The 22004-nt window shown below is 38.5% G+C and overlaps 1 protein-coding gene across 9 annotated transcripts in view; it reads right to left on the reverse strand.

Annotated features, from left to right (window-relative positions):
- The window catches only part of TBC1D4 (TBC1 domain family member 4), a 210008-nt gene that overhangs the window by 39364 nt on the left and 148640 nt on the right, over positions 1-22004 (reverse strand). For 6 of the 9 annotated variants that reach the window (XM_027557690.1, XM_027557689.1, XM_027557697.1 and 3 more), the window contains exons 7-11: positions 21734-21844; positions 17504-17623; positions 7566-7640; positions 4640-4866; positions 2716-2880 (exon numbers count right to left, since the gene is read on the reverse strand). In XM_027557690.1, coding sequence (XP_027413491.1) covers positions 2716-2880; positions 4640-4866; positions 7566-7640; positions 17504-17623; positions 21734-21844 — 698 coding nt within the window. The remainder of the gene's footprint in view (positions 1-2715; positions 2881-4639; positions 4867-7565; positions 7641-17503; positions 17624-21733; positions 21845-22004) is intronic. The other 3 variants (XM_027557693.1, XM_027557696.1, XM_027557691.1) reach the window with 2 other exon arrangements.

The following is a 22004-nucleotide window of genomic DNA, read 5'->3' on the forward strand; positions in this document are numbered from 1 at the left end:
TGCACAAGTATGTACCAATGTAGACATGGATAATATCCAGGGAGTGTGCATGCATGCTCAGTCACTCAGTGGTGTCCAACACTCTGTGATCCCATGGATGGTAGCCCACCGGGATCCCGTGTCCGTGAAATTCTCCAGGCACAAATACTGGAATGGGTTGCCATTTCCTCCTCCAGGATATCTTTTTGACCCAGGGACAGAATCCATGTCTCCTGCATCTCCTGCATTTGCAGGCAGATTTTTTACCACTGAGTCACCTGGGAAACCCCTATCCAGGGAGAGTACTCTATAAAAAACAAAAAACTAGAAATAACCTCCATGTCCACCGGAAAAGGAATGAATTGTGATGTAGTAAATGAAATACTATTCAGCAATACAAATGAATAAACTGAAGTACACATAAAAGAATACAGCTCATAAACCATTATTCAGTGGAAAAAGCCAGATATAAAAGAATTTATGCTGTATCAATCCATTTATAGAAAGTTCAAAACCAGGCAAAACTAAACTATAGTATCTGAGGTCAGGATGAGGGGTAGAGATTGGGTGGGAAAATGGGAGGAGCTGCCAGGGTGCTGGCAGCATTCCATGTGTTGACTGAGTGGGGGTGATGTGGGATGTTCATTGTGATAATCCATGGAGCCAGATGCTTACAACTGGCATAATCTTTCATGAAATTTTAAGTGTCTTTTTGGCCTATTGATTCTAAGCTGTCAAATTACAAAACACTGTACAAAAAGGAAACAAAAACATACCAGAACGTGCTCTCTGATTTTTTAGAATTCCTCAGAACCAAGAAAACACTACACATTTCAGAAGACAGGATGTTTTTAATGATCCCATAAACTTAAAAGTTCTCCACATGCCTAAATATAGCATTTAAAAGAAGATCACCACAAGGAGGTACATTTTTTTCAATGCAAAATTAAATATTTGCCCTCTGACTTCAATACGCTCCTATTAGAATGAGGTGTAGTGGGCTAAGCGAAGCTTGGCACAAGAATAATACACACACCTCAGCCGAAATTAACAACTATGATAATCTTTTATAGTCACTGCTTTTGTACTCTCTAACCTATTCACAGCTAATCCTTGACCTTCTTGGTGGCTGTCCCTAACTGTCACCTTCAGACGTGGTTCTGTTTCTGGAAGAAAACAGGAATTCTCTAGATGTTCTCTTTAATATAACAGCAGGAACCTGAAAACGGGTGTCACTGAAAGTGCTGTATTCTTATCAATAGGTAGAACTATAGAGCTGAGGTAGACTGAAATTTTTAATGTTAACATGTGTAAAATGTTTTCTCGGTTCTCAATTATCTAAACTATCAGTTCTCTAAATTCATTGCATATTCCATATACATAATGCAATTTTTATGGTGTTATTCTTCTCACATAAGGTTGAGCCTGTAAAAACCTTTTGAAATCAATTCTTTGTCAACTTTCTTCAATAGAAATTCAATATTTTGGCATAATTTTGTACTAACTCAAAGGACAGTTCAGATTCAAAATTTTATTAATCCAATATTAATTGCCTGCCTTGGGATGAAAACAGCTTAACATACATGGACAAAAGACATTCAGAGATAATTCAAGGGTTATTATAGTTTAACAAGTTAATGCACATTGCCTAATTATACTAACTTTTTGAATTCCCTATGTCTAAAAGAAAGGAGGCCAAAAGAACACCCAAGAAGATTTTAGTGGCACACCGGCTGGTTGACAGCATGTATCCCTCTCCTTGACTGCAAGAATTATCAATTATCAAAAAATAGAAACAACCCAAATATCCATTAGCAAGAGAATGGATAAATTGTGATGTATTAAATGGAATATTATACAGTAATAAAAAAAAGGATGGCTTAAGCTACACGTAAAAATAAAAATGAATCTCAGAAAATTCTAAGCCAACAACAACCCCTTGAGAATTTCCAGCTTAATCCACTGCTTTCCAAAGGTTAGAATATCCTATTGAGAATCTGCAAGATCAGTAAGAATTCAGAATTTCAAAAATTATCTAATGGTAATTCTCAAAAAATCACCACACTTAATTTTGTGTAGTTATAACAGTAAGGAACAAGATTTAATAGGTTACGCATTTTCAATACTGGGGACAAAAACAAAACTGAACATCTACATAATTCAAGAGATCCCTCATGCTGCCAGAAGGAGTTGTTATCAATATGATCCTGTAGCCATTATGTGACTTATGCTCAGATTCAGAAAAGTAAGTCTATGTCATTGAAAAACCAGTGAAACACCTAGGAAATATTCTATATATTTAATAATAAAAATATATAATATCCATTACTTTAGTACAGCTGTTTAAATAAGTGGCTTTATATGTCCAGAGAAGCTAAAAATGAAAAAAAGAGAGAAACATGATCGGGGAGGTTTGCTTAGTATATATTTGCATAGGTCTTACCCCAAACAAAATAAAGCTCCGACTGTGGGGCCCAAGGCAAAGAAACACACAAAGAGTACAAAAATATAGTCCCCAAAGTAAGATAATCATGTCATCAAAAAGCTTTGAAACACTTGTTTGTAAAGGTTTTCTTCAAATTAATTGGAACTGGAGCCAATATATTAGAAACTGGTTAGAACAGGCACAACACACAGATGCATTCATGTCACTCAAATCAATTAGCCACTTTTTAGTAACATATCAGTATATCACTGCAGAAAGGTTGCTTTGCAAACAGAGGACACTGATCTCACCTGATTTCATTCTCATACTGTGGGGATAGTCTACCTGAATTCTGGTAAAAGCTTTTCAAGAAAGGGGGGGCAGTGAAGGAAGGGGCAGAGAAGGAAGTGTGAAGACTTGGAAGACTGGAGGAAGAATTACACTCCTTGTGCATGCGCCGAGCTGGTGGAAGGATGCTGAGTACAGAAAATACAGCAAATTCGTCTTAAGTTATATTCTGGAACAATCTTCATTCACTATGAAATAGCATATACACAGGTTCTTGCTATTAATGTAATCAAAGTTGAATTTATATGGAAAAAATTTATATGCATGCAGTTCTCTATTAGATGATGATGACCCGGTTCATTGTTTCACAAACTGAATTCCTCATCTATGCAGTGTTTCTCAGCAAATGTGTTTGTCTCTAAAATGCTCTTAACAATTTTAGGACAGAAAGTGTTTATTTTGACTTGCAAAAGATACTTCAAGGGGAAAAAGTAGGAAAGCACAAATAATTACAGGAAACAAGCTCCAGAAGGAAAAACTGATTATCAGTAGTTCAAAGACTTAATTATTTTAAAGATATAAACGCTTCTAAAAATTTAAGAACAACATGTTTGGTTGTTGGGAGTCATCAGAATACCTTTGGCTTAATGAATGTTAATGTCCATGTTCTTTCTTGCAGCCTGTAGAATTGTGCAGCCATGGTTTTATCTGAATCCTTAAGTGGCCTACAAAGATTTTTTTCCAGAAGATTCTTTTCATAGCAAATTTTTACCATGATATAAATAGCATCTTCTCATATTGACAGAAATTCTTTGAGTATATACATTACAAAATGTGGAAAACATAAGAAAATATAGACACCATTTATCCTTTAATATTTTAAATTATTGAAAATAACTTTTCCTGGAAAAAGATACTTAATGCCTTGGGTAAATATAAATGATCATAAAAAATGCTTGCTATATACATGAATACTTAGTTCTTTTTCATAAAAGAAAAATCTGAGGATAATTAGTTCTACTATTTTTATATATCTTAAATATCTTATTTATAATATGAAATTATTTTAAAAAATTAGGATTCAATTATATTTTTAAAAGATATGCTGGTAAATTTAATAGCAATTAATTTAAAAATCAATCTTCTTTTTTACTTAAGAGTTCTGATTTTATTTTTTCCCCTCTGACTGGAATCCCCATCAAACTATTTCCTAAACCAAACTCACAGGTAAAGAAGAGAAACAAAATTAGTCCTAGGATATAAATTCTGACTTGTACTACACAGTAAGAAGTATAATCATTCTATAATTGCAAATTTTATTATCTGTTATCAAATGCTAAATTATTTTGTTAAAGTATTTCCTAAACATCATGTGAGATAATTTCTAATAGATGCTCATGTCAATTACAGTATATGCATTCTTCTCTATAAACATCATTTTATTCTAGATACAATTTTAACACTGTTCACATTTGGTGATAATTTTTTATGAAATTAAATAACAGCCAAATTTGACCCCATGTAGAAAGGTAATGAGTGCTTCTTTTCAACCCTTGTGTTTTTCATTGTAAGCTTACAGGAAGCTCAGCTATGTTATTTTCGAATTTGCTGCTTCATGAACACCTTCATCAAGGAGACACTGAGGAACATGTATTGTCAGCAGGTTTTTCAGATAAAACAATGGCATGATATCTTGTATTCTCCATTTTTTCTAGGAAAAAAAATACTTGCATCTAAAATGTCTGAACCCTGCTCTTTTGGGGATGCCTTAAAGCTTGCCTGCTTCCCTTGGTGATGAAGGTTTTGATAATTTAATTTATTTTTCTGGTCTCCCTGAAAACTAAATACTGGCTAGAGCAGGAAGTCACAAAAGCTCTCGACTCCACAGTGGTCAGAACAGGGACAGGGGAATTTGGTTCCAGTTTCTGGAGAGAGGTTTGGACTTACCTGCACTGCTCACTGGAGCTCTGCCTCAGAAGAGGGGAGCGAACCCCATGGGCCTTCCCATCCTGCAAATTCAGCTTCCTCTTCGTGCTTGAAGGTGGGTGGCTGAATGTGTGGGCCCGTCTTCGAAACTGCGGGGAGTCGGAATCCTCCTCAGGGAACGTGTGCCAAGCTGAGGACAGGGGGGAAGCTGGCGGGGTCCCTGGCGGAGAGTCTCCTGGCGAGTAGTCCTGAAACGCAAGAAGTCAGGCCTTTCTTTCCTACATGGATCATGGCAGACCTGTTCAGACACAGCTCAAAAGGGACAGAGTGTCTCTTCTGCCTCCTGAGTCATGAGAAACTGTTGTGTTTTTTTTTTTTTTTTACTCAATCCATGCTGAAGCCTAATCACTATCACCACAGCCCATTTCTTCTGATAAGCAGCTGTAAGACAGCATCCGTAAAGATAGGCCAGAAAGTGAAAGGGATGATAAGAAAAGGTATTCTTCCCTCTCACCCCTTATGGTAAAATGCTACAAAGCTACTATACTCTTCTTGTTACCAGAAAGATGAAAAGAGATCCTGACCAAAAGAGGGTGGAGTCTGTATTCATATATCTACTGATTTCCGTGACATCTCAGTTGCACGCTTCCTGTACTGTCAAACAATATAACAACGCTTAAGGGTCCAAGTCTCATGGCAAAGACGTCAGGAAAATAAAATAAAGCCTGTTAAGTATCCTCCCTCACAGTGGATGTTTCTATCTAACTACGTGGTCCCTGAGGTAAAAAAAATTTTAAAGACATGAAAAACAGGAAATGAATGAAAAGTGAGCTATGCCGGAATGCCTCTCATACTGCATGGGTGGACAACATAAATCTTTCAATTTAGACAAGTATGCTGTTTATACTCTCCAGAACGGGCTCTGCTGTAGAAATCTGTAGCTTGATAAACATGGGTTAGGGCTCATGGACTCATAACTGTCCTCAATTCTACCCACAAAAAGTTTAGTGAAAATATTTTAGTATTTTTCCATTAAAAACAAATAGGTTGCATCTGCCTCAGGTTACATGTTACAGGAAACAGGAAACCAAACCTAGTGAGAATTGCCTATGAGATAAAGAAGAGCCTAATGTTGCAGTTAAAAGGGTTAAACATAGGGGAGGGGGAAGTAATATGAGGAGAGAACAAAAGATCACCCTATAAGTACAGTAATTATAGGGTTCCTTTTTCTATGGCTTTGGATCAATAGTTGTCAAATACTGTTCCCCAAAATATACTATCTCCAAACAGTCAAAAGCCTGAGAAAACAGAGTTAGTCAGCCAAAACTGTGTTCTGTCCCACCAAGAGAAAGCTTCAGTTGAACAGATAGAAATGTCGACTAAAAAAAGATGTACAACTTGAGAGTTGTGAATTAAGTTTTATTTGGGGCAAAATGAGGACTGCAGCCCAGGAGGCAGCATCTCAGATGTATGACCTTAAATTCATGGTTAATACCAGGCTATGGTCATTTAAGTTTAAAGGCTCCTCTATGTTGGGAATGGTTAAATCACACTAAAAATGATCAATCTAGTAATTATGAGACAAGGCTGAGTACTTTATGAACTATGCCTGTTATTACCCTTAGAGAGAGTGATTGGTATGGAACTCAGTGGATTTGTGGTACTAATTTATGGCCTTGACATCTACTGGGATGGATACGAAGGTGTAACCAGGGATTCCCATGAATTTAAGGTCATACATGTTAACAAATTAGAGGTAACCCCAACCAACCTATCTCTGGTATGACCCCAGTGGGTCAAAGATTTGTATTCTACTAGTATGACCATTTAGCAGCTTTTGTGTGTGTGCGTGTGCGTGCATGTGCCTTCAATGGGGTTGGAGGGTGTAATTGACCATATCTAAGCCTTAACATCACTGCAGATGGTGACTGCAGCCATGAAACTAAAGGACGCTTACTCCTTGGAAGGAAAGTTATGACCAACCTAGATAGCATATTCAAAAGCAGAGATATTACTTTGCCAACAAAGGTCCATCTGGTCAAGGCCATGGTTTTTCCTGTGGTCATGTATGGATGTGAGAGTTGGACTGTGAAGAAAGCTGAGCACTGAAGAATTGATACTTTTGAACTGTGGTGCTGGAGAAGACTCTTGAGAGTCCCTTGTACTGCAAGGAGATCCAACCAGTCCATTCTAAAGGAGATTAGTACTGGGTGTTCATTGGAAGGACTGATGCTAAAGCTGAAACTCCAGTATTTTGGCCACCTCATGCGAAGAGTTGACTCATTGGAAAAGACCCTGATGCTTGGGAGGGATTGGGGGCAGGAGGAGAAGGGGACAACAGAGGGAGATTGAACTCCATGTTGCTACAGCTGTTGACCTTCAACAGCCCCTGAGGGAGTCCATAGTGGAGTGAGGCACTCTGTGCTCCAGGGAATCTGGTGGGACAGGTCTTTAGATAGTTGGATGTTTTTAGGAACAGATTTTATTATCTCAATCCTTGCATCTCCTCATATCTAGAGAAGCACTAAATCCCTTCATGGTGACATCAGATCCTCCTGACTAACAAAAACCCTTTTGTAAAACCCTTTTGTGGCTCAGTGCTTATGGTATTGAACTCCCCCTTCACCAAAACCTTATATTGTCTTTCCCCCACTGCTGCTTTGGAGCAGTCTCTCACAGCTATCTGAGATGCTGCCTCCCAGGCTGCAGTTCTCATTTTGCCCCAAATAAAACTTAACTCACAACTCTCAAGTTGTAGATCTTTTTTTAGTTGACAGAAAGGAGCTAATATACAGAATCTTCTTTGAAATAATAAAGGCTCATGAGTTATTTTTTAGAAGTCATGAAGGACTCATAACAAAATAACTAACCAGGCATAATACCATATTAGTGTTTGTTTTTGCCAAGTTGAAACAGCAGGAAAAAAAGGAGAACTCCACGTGCATACCTTCTCTGAAGCAACACTGTTGGATCGTTCAAAGCTGTCCACACTTCCAAGCCGACCTCTCATTCTGTTAGCTCCCTGTGTGAAGAGTAAAATTAAATCATTCACACGGTTTGAATTTTTACTTTGAAATTATAAAAGGCAGCTGTCTGTTTGTGTTAGTATGAAATTCATCTTTTGGGGGTTCACTCAAATTTGTTGGCAGCACTGGTCATAGCAAACACCCTCTTCCAACAACACAAGAGAAGACTCTACACATGGACATCACCAGATGGTCAATACTGAAATCAGATTAATTATATGCTTTGCAGCCAAAGATGGAGAGGCTCTATACAGTTAGCAGAAACAAAACCGGGAGCTGACTGTGGCTCAGATCACAAGCTCCTTATTGCCAAATTTAGACTGAAGTTGAAGAAAGTAAGGAAAACCACTAGACCATTCAGGTATGATCTGAATCAAATCCCTTACGATTATACAGTGGAAGTGACAGATAGATTCAAGGGATTAGATCTGATAGAGTGCCGAAGAACTATGGACTGAGGTTCCTGACACTGTACAGGAGGCAGGGATCAAGACCATCCCCAAGAAAAAGAAATGTGAAAAGGCAAAATGGTTGTCTAAGGAAGCCTTACAAATAGCTGAGAAAAGAAAAGAAGTGAAAGGCAACAGAGAAAAGGAAAAATATACCCATTTGAATTCAGAGTTCCAAAGAATAGCAAGGAGAGATAGATAAGAAAGCCTTCCTCAGTAATTAATGCAAAGAAATAGAGGAAAACAATAGAATGGAAAAGACCAGAGATCTCTTCAAGAAAATTAGAGATACCAGGGGAACATTTCATGCAAAAATGGGCACAATAAAGGACAGAAATGATATGGATCTAACAGAAGCAGAAAATATTAAGAAGAGGTGACAAGAATACACAGAAGAACTATACAGAAAAAATCTTCATGACCCAGATAATCACGATGGTGTGATCACTCACCTAGAGCCAGACATTCTAGAATGAGAGGTCAAGTGGGCCTTAGAAAGCATCACTATCAACAAAGCTAGTGGAGGTGATGGAATTCCAGTTGAGCTATTTCAAATTCTAAAAGATGATGCTGTGAAAGTGCTGCACTCAATATGCCAGCAAATTTGGAAATGCAGTAGTGGCCACAGGACTGGAAAAGGTCAGTTTTTGTTTCAATCCCCAAGAAAGGCAATGCCAAAGAATGCTCAAACTACTGCACAATTTCACTCATCTCACATGCTAGCAAAGTAATGCTCAAAATTCTCCAAGCCAGGCTTCAACAGTATGTGAACCATGAACTTCCAGATGTTCAAGCTGGATTTAGAAAAGGCAGAGGAACCAGCGATCAAATTGCCAATATCCGCTGGATCATTGGAAAAGCAAGAGAGTTACAGAAAAACATCTACTTCTTCCTTATTGACTATGCCAAAGCCTTTGACTGTGTGGATCACAACAAACTGTAGAAAATTCTTAAAAGAGATGGGAATACCAGACCACCTGACTTGCCTCCTGAGAAATCTGTATAGCAAGTTAAGAAGCAACAGTTAGAACAGGACATGGAACAACAGACTGGTTCCAAACTGGGAAAGGAGTTCGACAAGGCTGTATACTGTCACCCTTCTTATTTAACTTACATACAGAGTACATCATGAGAAATGCCAGACTGGATGAAGCACAAGCTGGAATCAAGACTGCCGGGAGAAATATCAATAACCTCAGATATGCAGATGACATCACCCTTATGGCAGAAAGCAAGGAAGAACTAAAGAGCCTCTTGAAAGTGAAAAGAGGAGAGTGAAAAAGTTGGCTTAAAACTCAACATTCAGAAAACTAAGATCATGGCATCTGGTCCCATCACTTCATGGAAAATAGATGGGGAAACAATGGAAACAGTGAGAGACTTTATTTTGGGGGGCTCCAAAATCACTGCAGATAGTGACTGCAGCCAGGAAATTAAAAGGCGCTTGCTGCTTGGAAGAAAAGTTATGACCAACCTAAACAGCATATTAAAAAGCAGAGACATTCCTTTGCCAACAAAGGTCCGTCTAGTCAAAGCTTTGGTTTTTCCAGTAGTCATATGGATGTGAGAGTTGGACTATAAAGAACACTGAGCACTGAAGAACTGATGCTTTTGAACTGTGGTGTTGGAGAAGACTCTTGAGAGTCCCTTGGACTGCAAGGAGATCCAACCAGTCAATCCTAAAGGGAGATCAGTCCTGGGTGTTCATTGGAAGAACTGATGCTGAAGCTGAAACTCCAATATTTTGGCCACCTGATGCAAAGCACTGACTCATTGGCAAAGATCCTGATGCTGGGAAAGTATGAAGGTGGGAGAAGAAGGGGACAACAGAGGATGAGATGGTTGGATGGCATCACTGACTCGGACATGAGTTTGAATAAGCTCTGGGAGCTGGTGACAGACAGGAAAGACGGGTATGCTGCAGTCCATGGGGTCGCAAAAGAGTTGGACATGACTGACAACTGAGCTGAACTGAACTGAACTGATTAACAGCCATTCCAGCATGGTAAACAGAACTGTTCACCATCTATTTCCATTATTTATAAATCAGCCATCAGATAACCAAATACTCAGACCAAGCTACTGAAGTGGCTTTGGTTACAGGGTTAAACTTATTCACATATAAGATGAGAGAGTTCCATGAACATGATGTCACAAAGAGGTAAACACACGTGGAAAGTAAAGCACAGCAAACCACAACAGTTATAAAGAAAATGGCTTATTACATACAGCTCCCTATAAGCTAGATCATAACTTACATTATAGGATGATAATAAGCACAGGTTAAAAAAAGAAAACACATCCTAAAATGTATGGATTTATCTTCATTCATTATTCCATAAAACAAAACTACTTCAGGAAAGCACTTCTCTCCAGAAGACCAGATAAAAGTCTGCTTCGGTATTGGTGGATTGGTTCTTTACTTTCTTTTTACACAGTCCCTTCATATGGATTTCACAGATGATCTAAGAAAAGAACCAAAGAGATCATCTCATCTATTTCCCTCACTTTACATAGGAAGAAACTGAAGCCAAGTATTGAAGGAAAGAAGACGGAAAGGCTGGTTGGGAGCCACATCACATAGAAGGTCTTAGGAGACAAAATAGCAGACTAAGAAGTTCTACATAACTCTAAAATACATCAGAAAGTTCTGAAAAGAGTAACTAGAAATACATCAAGTCGGTGTGACAGTGACTCTGCACAATGAAAAAACACCCAATATTTTTATAGTGCTCTACATTAAAGACTGTCTCCAAACATTCTTGGGTTTCATTTGGTGGGGAGGGAAAAGGCATTAAGCTTCACTTTAATTTTTAATCAAAGTAATACCTACACAAAGCTTCAAAAGTCAAACTAGGGACTTCCCTGGTGGTCTAGTGGTTAAGAATTCACCTTCCAATGCCAGGGATGCAAGTTTGATGCCCAGTTGGGGAACCAAGATCCACAATGCCAAGGGGCATCTAAACCCACGTGCCACAATTGTAGAAGCCTCCATGTGCTTCAACGAAGACCCAGCACAACCAAAAAAAAAGTCAAACTGTACTACAAAACTTATAACGATAAATGACAATCACCAGATCCGTCTCTCATACACTGAATCCCATTCTTCAAAAGTAAGCACTTGAAATTAAATTTATGTTAATGCTTCTGTTGTTCATTTTAATGCTTTTGTTGTCCAGTCGTCAAGTTGTGTCCAACTCTTTGCAACCCCATGGACTTGCAACCCCCAAGCACACCAGGCTTCTCTATCCCTCACCATTGAATTGGTGGTACCTTCCAACAATCTCATCCTCTGTCGTCCCCTTCTCCTCCTGTCTTCAATCTTTCCCAGCATCAGGGTTTTTTCCGGTGAGTCAGCTGTTCGCATCAGGTGGCCAAAGTATTGGAGCTTCAGGCACTATCTATTGACCTCCTACTCTGGAAGATGAGACTTTAGTTCTAACTTCATTCAGTCAGTCAGTTCAGTCATGTCCAACTCTTTGCAACTGCATGAACCGCAGCATACCAGGCCTCCCTGTCCATCGCCAACTCCCGGAGCTTACCCAAACTCATGTCCATTGAGTCAGTGATGCCATCTAACCATCTCATCCTCTGTAGTCCCCTTCTCCTCCTGCCTTCAATCTTTCCCAGCATCAGCGTTTTTTCAAATGAGTCAGCTCGTCACATCAGGTGGCCAAAGTATTGGAGTTTCAGCTTCAACATCACTCCTTCATTACCCATCACCATACACAATTCTCTCTTCCCTTCTTTTCCCAGTAAACTTAGATCACAAGTTTCAGTTAAACTAATACTTGGTTCTTAGATTTTTAGACCTTGTAAATATTGTCTGCACCTGAGCTACATACATATTTCACTATTAATACAACTAACATCTTGTACAATTTGTTTTTCAGGGAATCACCTGAAACGAGTGAAAAGTGTTAGTCATTCAGTCGTGTCCGACTCTTTGCAATGCCATTGACTGTAGTCCACCAGGCTCCTCTGTCCATGGAATTCTCCAGGCAAGAATACTGGAGTGCATAGCCATTCCCTTCTCCAGGGGATCTTCCCGACCCAGGGACTGAACCCAGGTCTCCTGCATCGTGGGCAGATTCTTTACCATCTGAGCCACCAGGTAAGTCCCATAACTACCTGAGTAATCACTAATTTATTACTAATTTATTTGTTTATCATTTATTTATCACCATCAGGGCTTCCCAGGTGGTGCTGGCCGTAAGTAACTCGGCTGCCAGTGTAGGAGATGCAAAGGACATGGGTTCAATCCCTGGGTCGGAAAGATCCCCTGGAGGAGGGAAAGGCTACCACTCTAGTATTCTTGCCTGGAGAATCCACGGACAGAGGAGCCTGGAGAGCTACCGTCCATAAGGTCGCAGAGAGCCGGACACAACTGAGGCAGCAGCACCAACAAACCACATTATGGGCATCCATCACATAATGCGTCAATCACATTTTTTCTTTTTCTTTGAGCAAGCCATTTTTGAGACTTCTGTCTTCCTGTCCCAGTCTGGACTGGTAGAAATTCAGGTTTGCCAAATAGCTGTTTCCAGTATTCTCCTTCACTATCAAGCTAGAAATTTCCTTTGATGCTATCCTATGTTGAAAATTCTGTTTCCCTGGGCCATGTCTTCCTCTTGTTCAGCTTACTTCTTCATTTTAGCAGAACAGATTCCAGGTGCTTTCTGAGAAAGGGAGACTGGGAAGTATTTTTTTAAATGTATCAACATATGTCTGTAAATGCCTTTGTTCTTTATTTATACTACACTAATAGTTGTGCTGAATATACAGTTCTGCTTGGAAACATTCCTTCAGGCTATGTCAGCAGTGCTCAAGTGTCTTCTGGTACAGAAGTCTAATGTCATTGTGACCTGACCCGTACGACCCTGTTATTTCTCTATGGAGCAGAATCTAAGCTTAACCTTGGGCATTATGAAATTTCACAATGAATTGCCTTGGCATGGCTTTGTTCAGTCTTTCTATTGTGTATTTCCTGAGTCCATTAAATTTTGAAACATGTCCATTAGCTCTGAGAAATTTTTTCAATGATTTCTATGAAAATTTCTGCATGTATTTTCTTTCTGGAACTCCTACCCCTTGGCTTTTGGACCTCCAGACAGATTCTTTAACTGTTTACATTGTTCTCTTATTTTCCATTTCTTTCTCATTTTGCTTTACTTTCTGGAAGATTTTTTTCAACTTAGTTTCATTGTCTTCTATTGAATTTCTCTTTTTATGTTCACTATCAGAAAGTTATAAAAGTTCTATCCTGTTCTTAACTGACTCTTTGTATTTATGGTAGCCCATCTTGTTTCATAGAAGCAATACTTATTCTCATATGTATATATATCACATATATATGTGTGTGTATATATCAATTATAGTTTTCTATCTCTGGTGGCTCTGTCAATACCAGCTATATCAATCATAAAACTAATAGCTGCATCTAATATTACCAAATGCTTACCATGTGCCAGGTATTATGTAAAGTATTCTATCAGGCATTACCTCATTAATCCCCACAACAGTTCTAATGAGGTAGATACTTAATTTGGCTCAACTTTATAGATAAGGAGACTGAAGTTCTGGTAGCTGAAGTAGCCAACATTTACACAGTTTAAAGACTGAGGAGCAATTTGAATTCAGGGAGGACAACTTTAAAGTGAGGCTCTTGAGCTCAATACTATTTCCTAAAGATAGAGCTTTGTGAAAAGTAAAATTACAAATAAAACCAATTAGCCTACATTAGCTGTGTGATTTTATAAATGTCCTAGAATTTGATCAAGGCTCTTTCAGTTCTTCGGTTCTATACTATAACATGATAAACTATACATGTGGCTGATAAATCATGGGGTTTGAGTTTGTGGGCAAGAAAAATGGGCCATGTCGCTTTCTGCTATTTTTTTAGCTGCTACTTATATGTCAACTGGCCTGGTTATTTTAGGCTATTTGCTCACAATAGAGAAAGCATTCAGATGGACATCAAACCATTTCCATTGTTAAAAAAACATTGTCACACATATTACTTGTAGGAGTGTTTCATCCACAAATTTTTCTTAAACACAAAGAAAAATAAACTTACTTTACAATTTACCACAATTGTTAACTCACACATTTTAACAAATAAGGACAATGGCTATTACTCTGAAGAAAACATAAAATAAGGACTTTTTCCCAACTCACACTTTATATTAATAGCTCTCTTTTAGAATAATAATATACTAGTAAATATTCCTCTTTTGAAAAACTTCAATTTGAGAAAAAGCAACAGACAAACAACAAGAATACAAGACTCCATCATCTCATTTTTGAACAGATAGCTTTTTCAGTTTTACTACATTATGATTTAGTAACACATGTGTCAAGCCTTTTCCTTTGGACTCACTTTTTAATTGTTTATGAACTGAGCTTTAAAGCATTTTGAAAATGTATCCTATTTCATAAACAGCTATCGTTCATTAAATGAAATATTCCAGCATTTAAAAATAGCAGCAATTATGAGCCAAACTATGACTGGAGGGTCAACTTTCTACTGTATCACTCAGAGAGAAAAAAAATAAACTGACAAGTTTTAGAAGTAGGCAAAACCCATTTTCTATGTAACCTCTGAAACAACATGGTTAGCTGCCAGCCTTTCCAAGAAGTCCATTCTTCTGCATATGTTGCAAGTAAGACCTTGTTAGGTCACATAATTTATGGCATTTGGCAGCACTTTGGGACACAAAAGCTACAGTATCCACCTTGACCAGAATAGACTGGCAGTGCCCTGGCTGGAAATTCATTACAGCTGATCGAGGCTATGGAGCGGCACTTCAAAGTCCGTCACGTAAGTACTGTGCGGAATGCCAAGGTACTCGGTAGGATAATACCCTTGTGTCATTTGCCAATGACAGGTTCCAGGACTGACCACTGCTGTATGTACCACCTCATATCCACAGTGTGACATTTTCCCAACATTCTGACATTTCATCCTCACGGCAATGGGCTCAATCAGAATGGATGGGAAATGTTTTCCCATTTCACAAGTGGAGAAAAAACTGTTTAGAAAGGTAAATAATTTGTCCAAAGTCATAAATATAAAACGTGCTTGGGCAAGATCTTGAATTCAGATCCCTGACCACCCCATAAATGATCAGTCTACTAAAATTCTCACTAAACACATGGGAGAGAGGGAGAAGAGAGAGGGAAGGACTGAGAGAGAAAGAAAGAACCTAACTGATTTATAAATGTTGAAGACAAGGAGATAAGGAAGTTTTATGAGAAGTTACATTAACACACTTCTGATAAATCTTCTAGAGGCTTTTTCCTAGGTTCTGTTTTCTGCTCATAAAATAACAGCATTGTCAGATGACCATGATTGCTGTAGGGCTTTTGTTAAAATTAGAAGACTCTCCATCATTAATAGAAATACCCATAAAGGATTTTGAGTTCTAGCAGAGAAATAAAAATAAGAATACCAGACATCAGAAGTCACTGTCCAATGTACTACTGCGTTGACTTTCCTGCCCTTAACACTTTGGAAGATAACAGGTAGTTATTTTGTAGACTGTATCTCAAAGTGGGTTTGTTGATGTTTCCTTATGATTAGATTCAAGCATTGCCCCTCTGGCAGGAATACCACAGAAGTGCTTCTGTATTCTTTGTAGCACAGGATTTTAATTTTGTCCATTGTTGATGACGTTCCATTTGTCAAGGTGCCTGTCAGCCTTTTTCATCATAAAGTTACTATTTTCCCCTTTGTAATTACTAAGTATTCATTCTATCCAGTAAATATCCTGATAATGATCAAGTTGTCAATTTATTTTTCACATCCGAATAGACTCAGTTTCCTTTCATACAGGAAATGGATACCCACTCTAGCATTCTTGCCTGAAGAATTCCATGGACAGAGGGGCCTGGCAGGCTGCAGGCCATGCAGTCACTGAGAGTCGGACACAAGTGGGCGACTAAGCGCCTTAGTACCTTCCTGTTATACAACAGGCTACTGTCTGTCGCCGTCAACTATTCTGACGCTTAAATTGTCTCAGATGTCACCACTGGAATCCTTCAAGGTGTCCATACCGCTATCTCTGAGTTGAATTCAACAGCAGCAGAATTCATTCTAATTCCCTCTCCCCTTTTAACTTTGTAATTCCCTTCTCCCAGAATCCCACTATCCTTCAACATTTACATATTTGGTCAGTTCCCTGTATGTAACCAATCCGCACAATTGGCACCTCACCCTCTCCTCACCCCACCCAGCTCCAGCCGCCCCACACAAGGCACCATCCTTGTACTGGGCACCTGGAATGCTTTCTCCCCTCCACTCTGCCTCTGACACCCTGCACTGAGCCATCCTGCTTCGGGGCACCCTCTTCACCTGCTCATGCTCCACTTGTAGAAACCAGACTGCCCCCACAGGCTGACAGCCTCCTCACCACACTCTGGTTTCTGCACGCTGCATTGGGACACCCACCCCCGCCACCACATACAGCACCCATTCAGGCTGTCTCCCTGCCCTGGGCCACTGTGTCTCCTCTGCCTTACAGACCCAAGACATATACCTTGCTATGTCTTGTCTAGTAGCTTCAGGAGTGAACTGTTTAGGAAGATGAAAATGAAGAGGAAAAGAAATCACTATGCTATTTTTTTTTAATTTAAGTTTATTTATTTTAATTAGAGGCTAATTACTTTATAATATTGCATTGGTTTTGCCATACATCAACACTATGCTATTTTTAAACAGAATAAATAAATTCACTGAAGAATACACACATTTCTGTTAAACTACAGCTAAATTTTTTTCATTTTATTTTTAAGTGGAGGATAATTATAATATTGCGATGGTTTCCTTCCATGGAAGCAATCTAAATGTCCATTGAAAAAGGAAGGATAAAGAAGTTGTGGTAGATATACACAATGGAGTATTACTCAGCTATAAAGTGAAATGCATTTAAGTCAGTTCTAATGAGGTAGATGAACCTAGAGCTTATCATACAGAGTGAAGTAGGTCAGAAAAAGGAAGACAAATATAATGTTTAATGCATACATATGGAATCTAGAAATGCTTAAAGTTTCCAGCATTCCCTCTCAGCTCCTAAGAATCAGTAAAAGAAAGACCTCCATTATAACTTTAAATGGTAAATGATAAAAAGTTCATACAGGATTGGACATCAATATTCTATTTCCCCTCTTTATACATATATCTCAACTACTAAATGACTACTGTTCAAATTCAGACAGAAGACACATAAGAATAAATCTAGATCTGAGAATAAAACTTATTTTGAGAGATTATTTTAAATAAGTATGAACTAACTTAAAGTTATCTTAGTAGTTTTTTTTTTTTTAAAGGAAATCTTCTGTAAGCCAGTTGAGAATGAAGCAGAGTAATTAGACAACACATAATATCTTGAAGAGCCTCAGTTTAATCTTACCCTTGAGAAGATATTTTCCAGGGAGCTAGTTAAGGATCTCTTAGCTTTATTTTTCAGAATGTCAAGTTTGAACCTTCCACTGCTTGTCGCATTTTCCGGGATTGTACTATTTGAAATAGTCTATGGAAAGAAAAACATTAATTTTGGTTTGGAAAAACTCAAGGTTAAATGAAGCTTTAAAAACAGGCTTATGATTAAACCATTAAAAAGCACAAGAATTCTTCTGGAGCTCTATTAAAGAAGTAATAATTTAGGTTCCACATCATAAGCACACAGATTATAAGCAAATGGGTTTAATTTTTAATATTATAAGTAATAAAAATATAGAAATAAGATCTTTGATTTATGCCTTTCCTCTCTGCTAATATATTCCTGCTGCATTTAACAAAAACTAAAGATGTCACTTTTTACTGCTGTTATTTTGATTAATAACTATAATCATGCCTTTCCAAATTGCATACTTTATATCCAAATTACCAAGGAAAACACAAGAAACAGTTTTCAAAGAACAAAGAATCTTTTAGTAAAGCTGGATTCTGCTAATGCCTTTGTTATAATTCACTTTTCATTTGCGAGTGGGTCATCTATCTTTTTGATCAGCAAGTACTCCCTGACAGTACTAAACTGTATGAGAACCTACAATATGTCCACTATATAAATTGAGATTCTCTAAATATTTTATCCTATACAGACATAAAAAACTACTATGTATATCACACGGTTCTTCGTGCCAGAAAACTTCCAAAAGAGAACACTTATCCTTTGCTTGTGGAGGAAATATTCTCACATTTAACAGTGAAAAGAAGCAATACATAAGTATCAAACATGGAACCATGAGCTGTGGCTCTCAATGGTTAGGAAGAAAAAGATACACAGGATTTATTGCGGGCAGGGAAAAAAAAAAAGGGTGAAGACTTTCCCAACACTGGGAATGATGTTGGCAAAATCATAAAGGCTGGGATGCTCACAGGATGGGATGTCAGTACAGATAGTTGACTAAAACAGAAGGAAGTGAGTGGAAAGTGGGAAAGTGAAGCTGGAGATAAAACCTTGATCTTAAATGCTGGGTAATTAGGAAGAATCACTGATTACAATTTATAAGCTGAAGAACATCACTATGAAAGTAATGTTTGGGGAAAATTTATGTGAAAAGAGTGTTCAAAGTCATCCAAAGGACTGGGAAATCAGAGACTGGAAGATCAGATAGGAGGCTTCAGCACAGTCTACACAGGAGACAACAAAGGTCTGTAGTGGAGTTGGCGCCACAGGATCTTCTAAGGAGTTACTGATAAAATAAACACGGCTGCCATCCAAAAGGAAGGAAAACAATGGATCGGAATGTGGGCTGGACTGGGTTCTGGCTATGTATAAGGACTAAGATGACTCATTATTCTAAGGCTTCGGGGGGAATGACACGACTGAGATGGGGAAATCGTATTGTCACCGAGCACAATGCCTGACAGAGCAGCTCCTCAGTGAATCTGCTGTTGTTTAGTCTCTAATCCACGTCCCACTCTTTGCTACCCCATGGACTGTAGCCCGCCAGGCTCCTCTGTCCATGGGATTCTCCAGGCAAGAATACTGGAGTGGGTTGTTATTTCCTTCTCCAGGGGATCTTCCCAACCCAGGAATCAAACATACATCTCCTATACTGCAGGCAAGTTCTTTACCACTGAACCACCTGGGAACCCACTCAGTGAATACTAGTGGAAAGAAGAAAGGAAAAGAAAGAACAAAGGAGAGCAAGAGGAAGGAATTTAAGTATACTGGCAGGAAAACATACATAAATTGTTAAAATCTCCTCTGTGACCTTGAATTCTCTCCATCATATAGAAAATTTGTATCACTACTCACATACTGCCTTTGGCCTTCTGGTCAACATGACTATTATCATCAATGACTGATTTAAGCAAACCCATTAACAGATTTTACTCTTTAAATTTCTTGACCTTCTTGTGTCATTGGACATCGTTGATCTTCTTACTTGAACTTTTCTCCTACCTTGGTCATACCATAATAAATCTTTCTACCTCATTATTCCCTTTCAGTCCTTTTTTACTGGCTCCATTTTAGTTTACTCATTGCCTAAAATGTGGGTATCCCTCAGAACACCCGCCTTTGACTTCAAACCTGTGCCAAAGCTCACTGTCTTCTGTATTTATAAAGTCAACTCATATTCTATGAGCACCAAATCCATTTTCTAATTATATCTCAAACACACTTGCAAAATTGAATTCTTCTTTCTTATTTCCATCTTCTGCCCTACTCTTGTCTTCTTTGTGTATTTCTTAGCTATTGCACCCAGTTCTTCCAAATCTGAAACCTTAAAGTCTCTCTCAGCAAGACCCTCTCCCATCCTAAACATATCTATCCTAAGGATCATGCTTCCCAAATAGCTCTTGACTCAGTGCCTCCCTTACATCTCCAGGGCTCTAGTTTAGCCTCTCTCTAAGACAAAATAAATTTTTCAAGATAGAATTATTCAATCTCTTTATGTCCCAGTGCTATCTCTGTCTAAAACATTCTTATATATCATGGTACAAACCACACTGTACTTCCATTTTCACTTCATTTGATTACATGTTGGTTTTTCCTTCTAAACAGTTAGAGGTCAGAAAAGAGCTGTCATTATTCATCTCTATTGCCTAGTACATAGTATGCACTTGATAAATGAATCACTTCCAACACAGTCTATTACCAGAGTCTCCCAATTCGAAAATGTGACTTCAGTCCTGGCACTGTCAACCCCCTCACTCACCAACCAGCCCCACAAACCGACCATCACTATGAGAGAAGAATTGTCTCTTTAAAGTACAAATCTGATTTTCTCTTGCTCTTACCTGAAATCCTTCAATGACAAAGTCAGGCATAGCACTTAAGGCTCTTTATCATCTCACCACTGCTTAGCCTCCAGCCTTATCCCCCATCAATTCCCAGTTCAGTTCAGTTCAGTCGCTCAGTCGTGTCCGACTCTGTGACCCCATGAATCGCAGCACGCCAAGCCTCCCTGTCCATCACCAACTCCCGGAGTTCACTCAAACTCGCATCCATCGAGTCGGTGATGCCATCCAGCCATCTCATCCTCTGTTGTCCCCTTCTCCTCCTGACCCCCAAGCAAACCCTAAAAAGCCAGTATGTCCTTGGAAGGCCTGCAAGGAGTATGTTCACTCATGGTGACAAAGTTACCACTTAACTGCTCAGTGTTCCTTCTTAAAACACAAATCCTCAACTGTTCTGATTAGAAAATTTTATCTCCCCTAAAATTCCAGCCCCACCCTCCCCCCAAAGTCTCTTCCTCTCCAATTCTTTCATGCTTTCCTCTTCCCTCACTCTCTGCTCTGGTTCCAAAGCAAACACATAGCCACTTCGTGTTCACTGCACATTCTTTTAAAAAGCTATCTTGTTGCCTGTACTACATGTATCTATTAATATTTATGGTCACAAAGAGTCAGAAAGGACTGAGCAACTAACACTTTTCACTTTTAATATTTAGGCTTGCATTCCCTTTTGGATTATTTGAGGTCCTCTCTGCAGGCTGCATCATCATTGATGTCTTTTTGTCACATTAACATATAGCTTGGCTCATAGAAAGTCCTCTAGAAGTACTTGTACAATAAATAATTAAGGAATCACTTATCACATGGTATGTGATTTGTTCTGAATAAAATGAAATAAAAATATAACCTGAATTAGTGTTATTGAGGTAAATATGTCATAATTTCCTTAGATGTCATTGCCACTGGTCTTGCTTTATCTACATGCAGCTGAGAACACATTCTAAACCACGTGCACAGAAACATCATCTCTTAGTTTGCAGTCAGGAGAGCTGTTTCCATGACATTACTTCTTCTTTGCATGTTTGCCTTCTACCGCTCAAGGCTGTCTAAGTTTTTAATGCAATAAGATGTTCATATGGATTTGAAATAAAATAATGGATTAGTATTACTAAAATACGTACATTCGTTCCAAATCATGAGCATTTGCTATCACTGGTTTTCTATCAAAATTCACAATTTTTTTACATTTTAAAAGCATCACAATTTTATCTCCATGTGCCAATGCTCGCTAAAATTTACTATAAAATTTCTGAGATGCTAGGAGGAAAAGGATGATTAGGGCTTAACCCTAAAGATGAGAACACAAAGCAAAGAAACTCCTTTTACAACTTCTATGAAATTTTGATTGAATATATGCAAAAAACAAAAATCAGTCAGGGAGCAAACGTCTCACCAATGGGCCTTCCCCGATATGAACATGTGTCTTCTGCTTGGCTTCGCATAGCTGCCTCAGATGTAAAATCACAAGTTCATTCTCCTCCTGGTCATTGACTGCCTTCATTTTCTGTTGAAAACAGACCAACAGCACATTATGGGAAGACAACATCCACTGTTTTATTCTCACTTAATTTTATCTGTCTGGTAGACAAATATAAATAAAGCTAAGCACGTAGCTGCTCTTAGGAACAAAAGGGATTCTAGTAACTATCAGAGAATATAGTGGG

Source organism: Bos indicus x Bos taurus, chromosome 12 (genome assembly GCF_003369695.1).
Source record: "Bos indicus x Bos taurus breed Angus x Brahman F1 hybrid chromosome 12, Bos_hybrid_MaternalHap_v2.0, whole genome shotgun sequence".
In the NCBI taxonomy this organism is placed as follows: domain Eukaryota; kingdom Metazoa; phylum Chordata; class Mammalia; order Artiodactyla; family Bovidae; genus Bos; species Bos indicus x Bos taurus.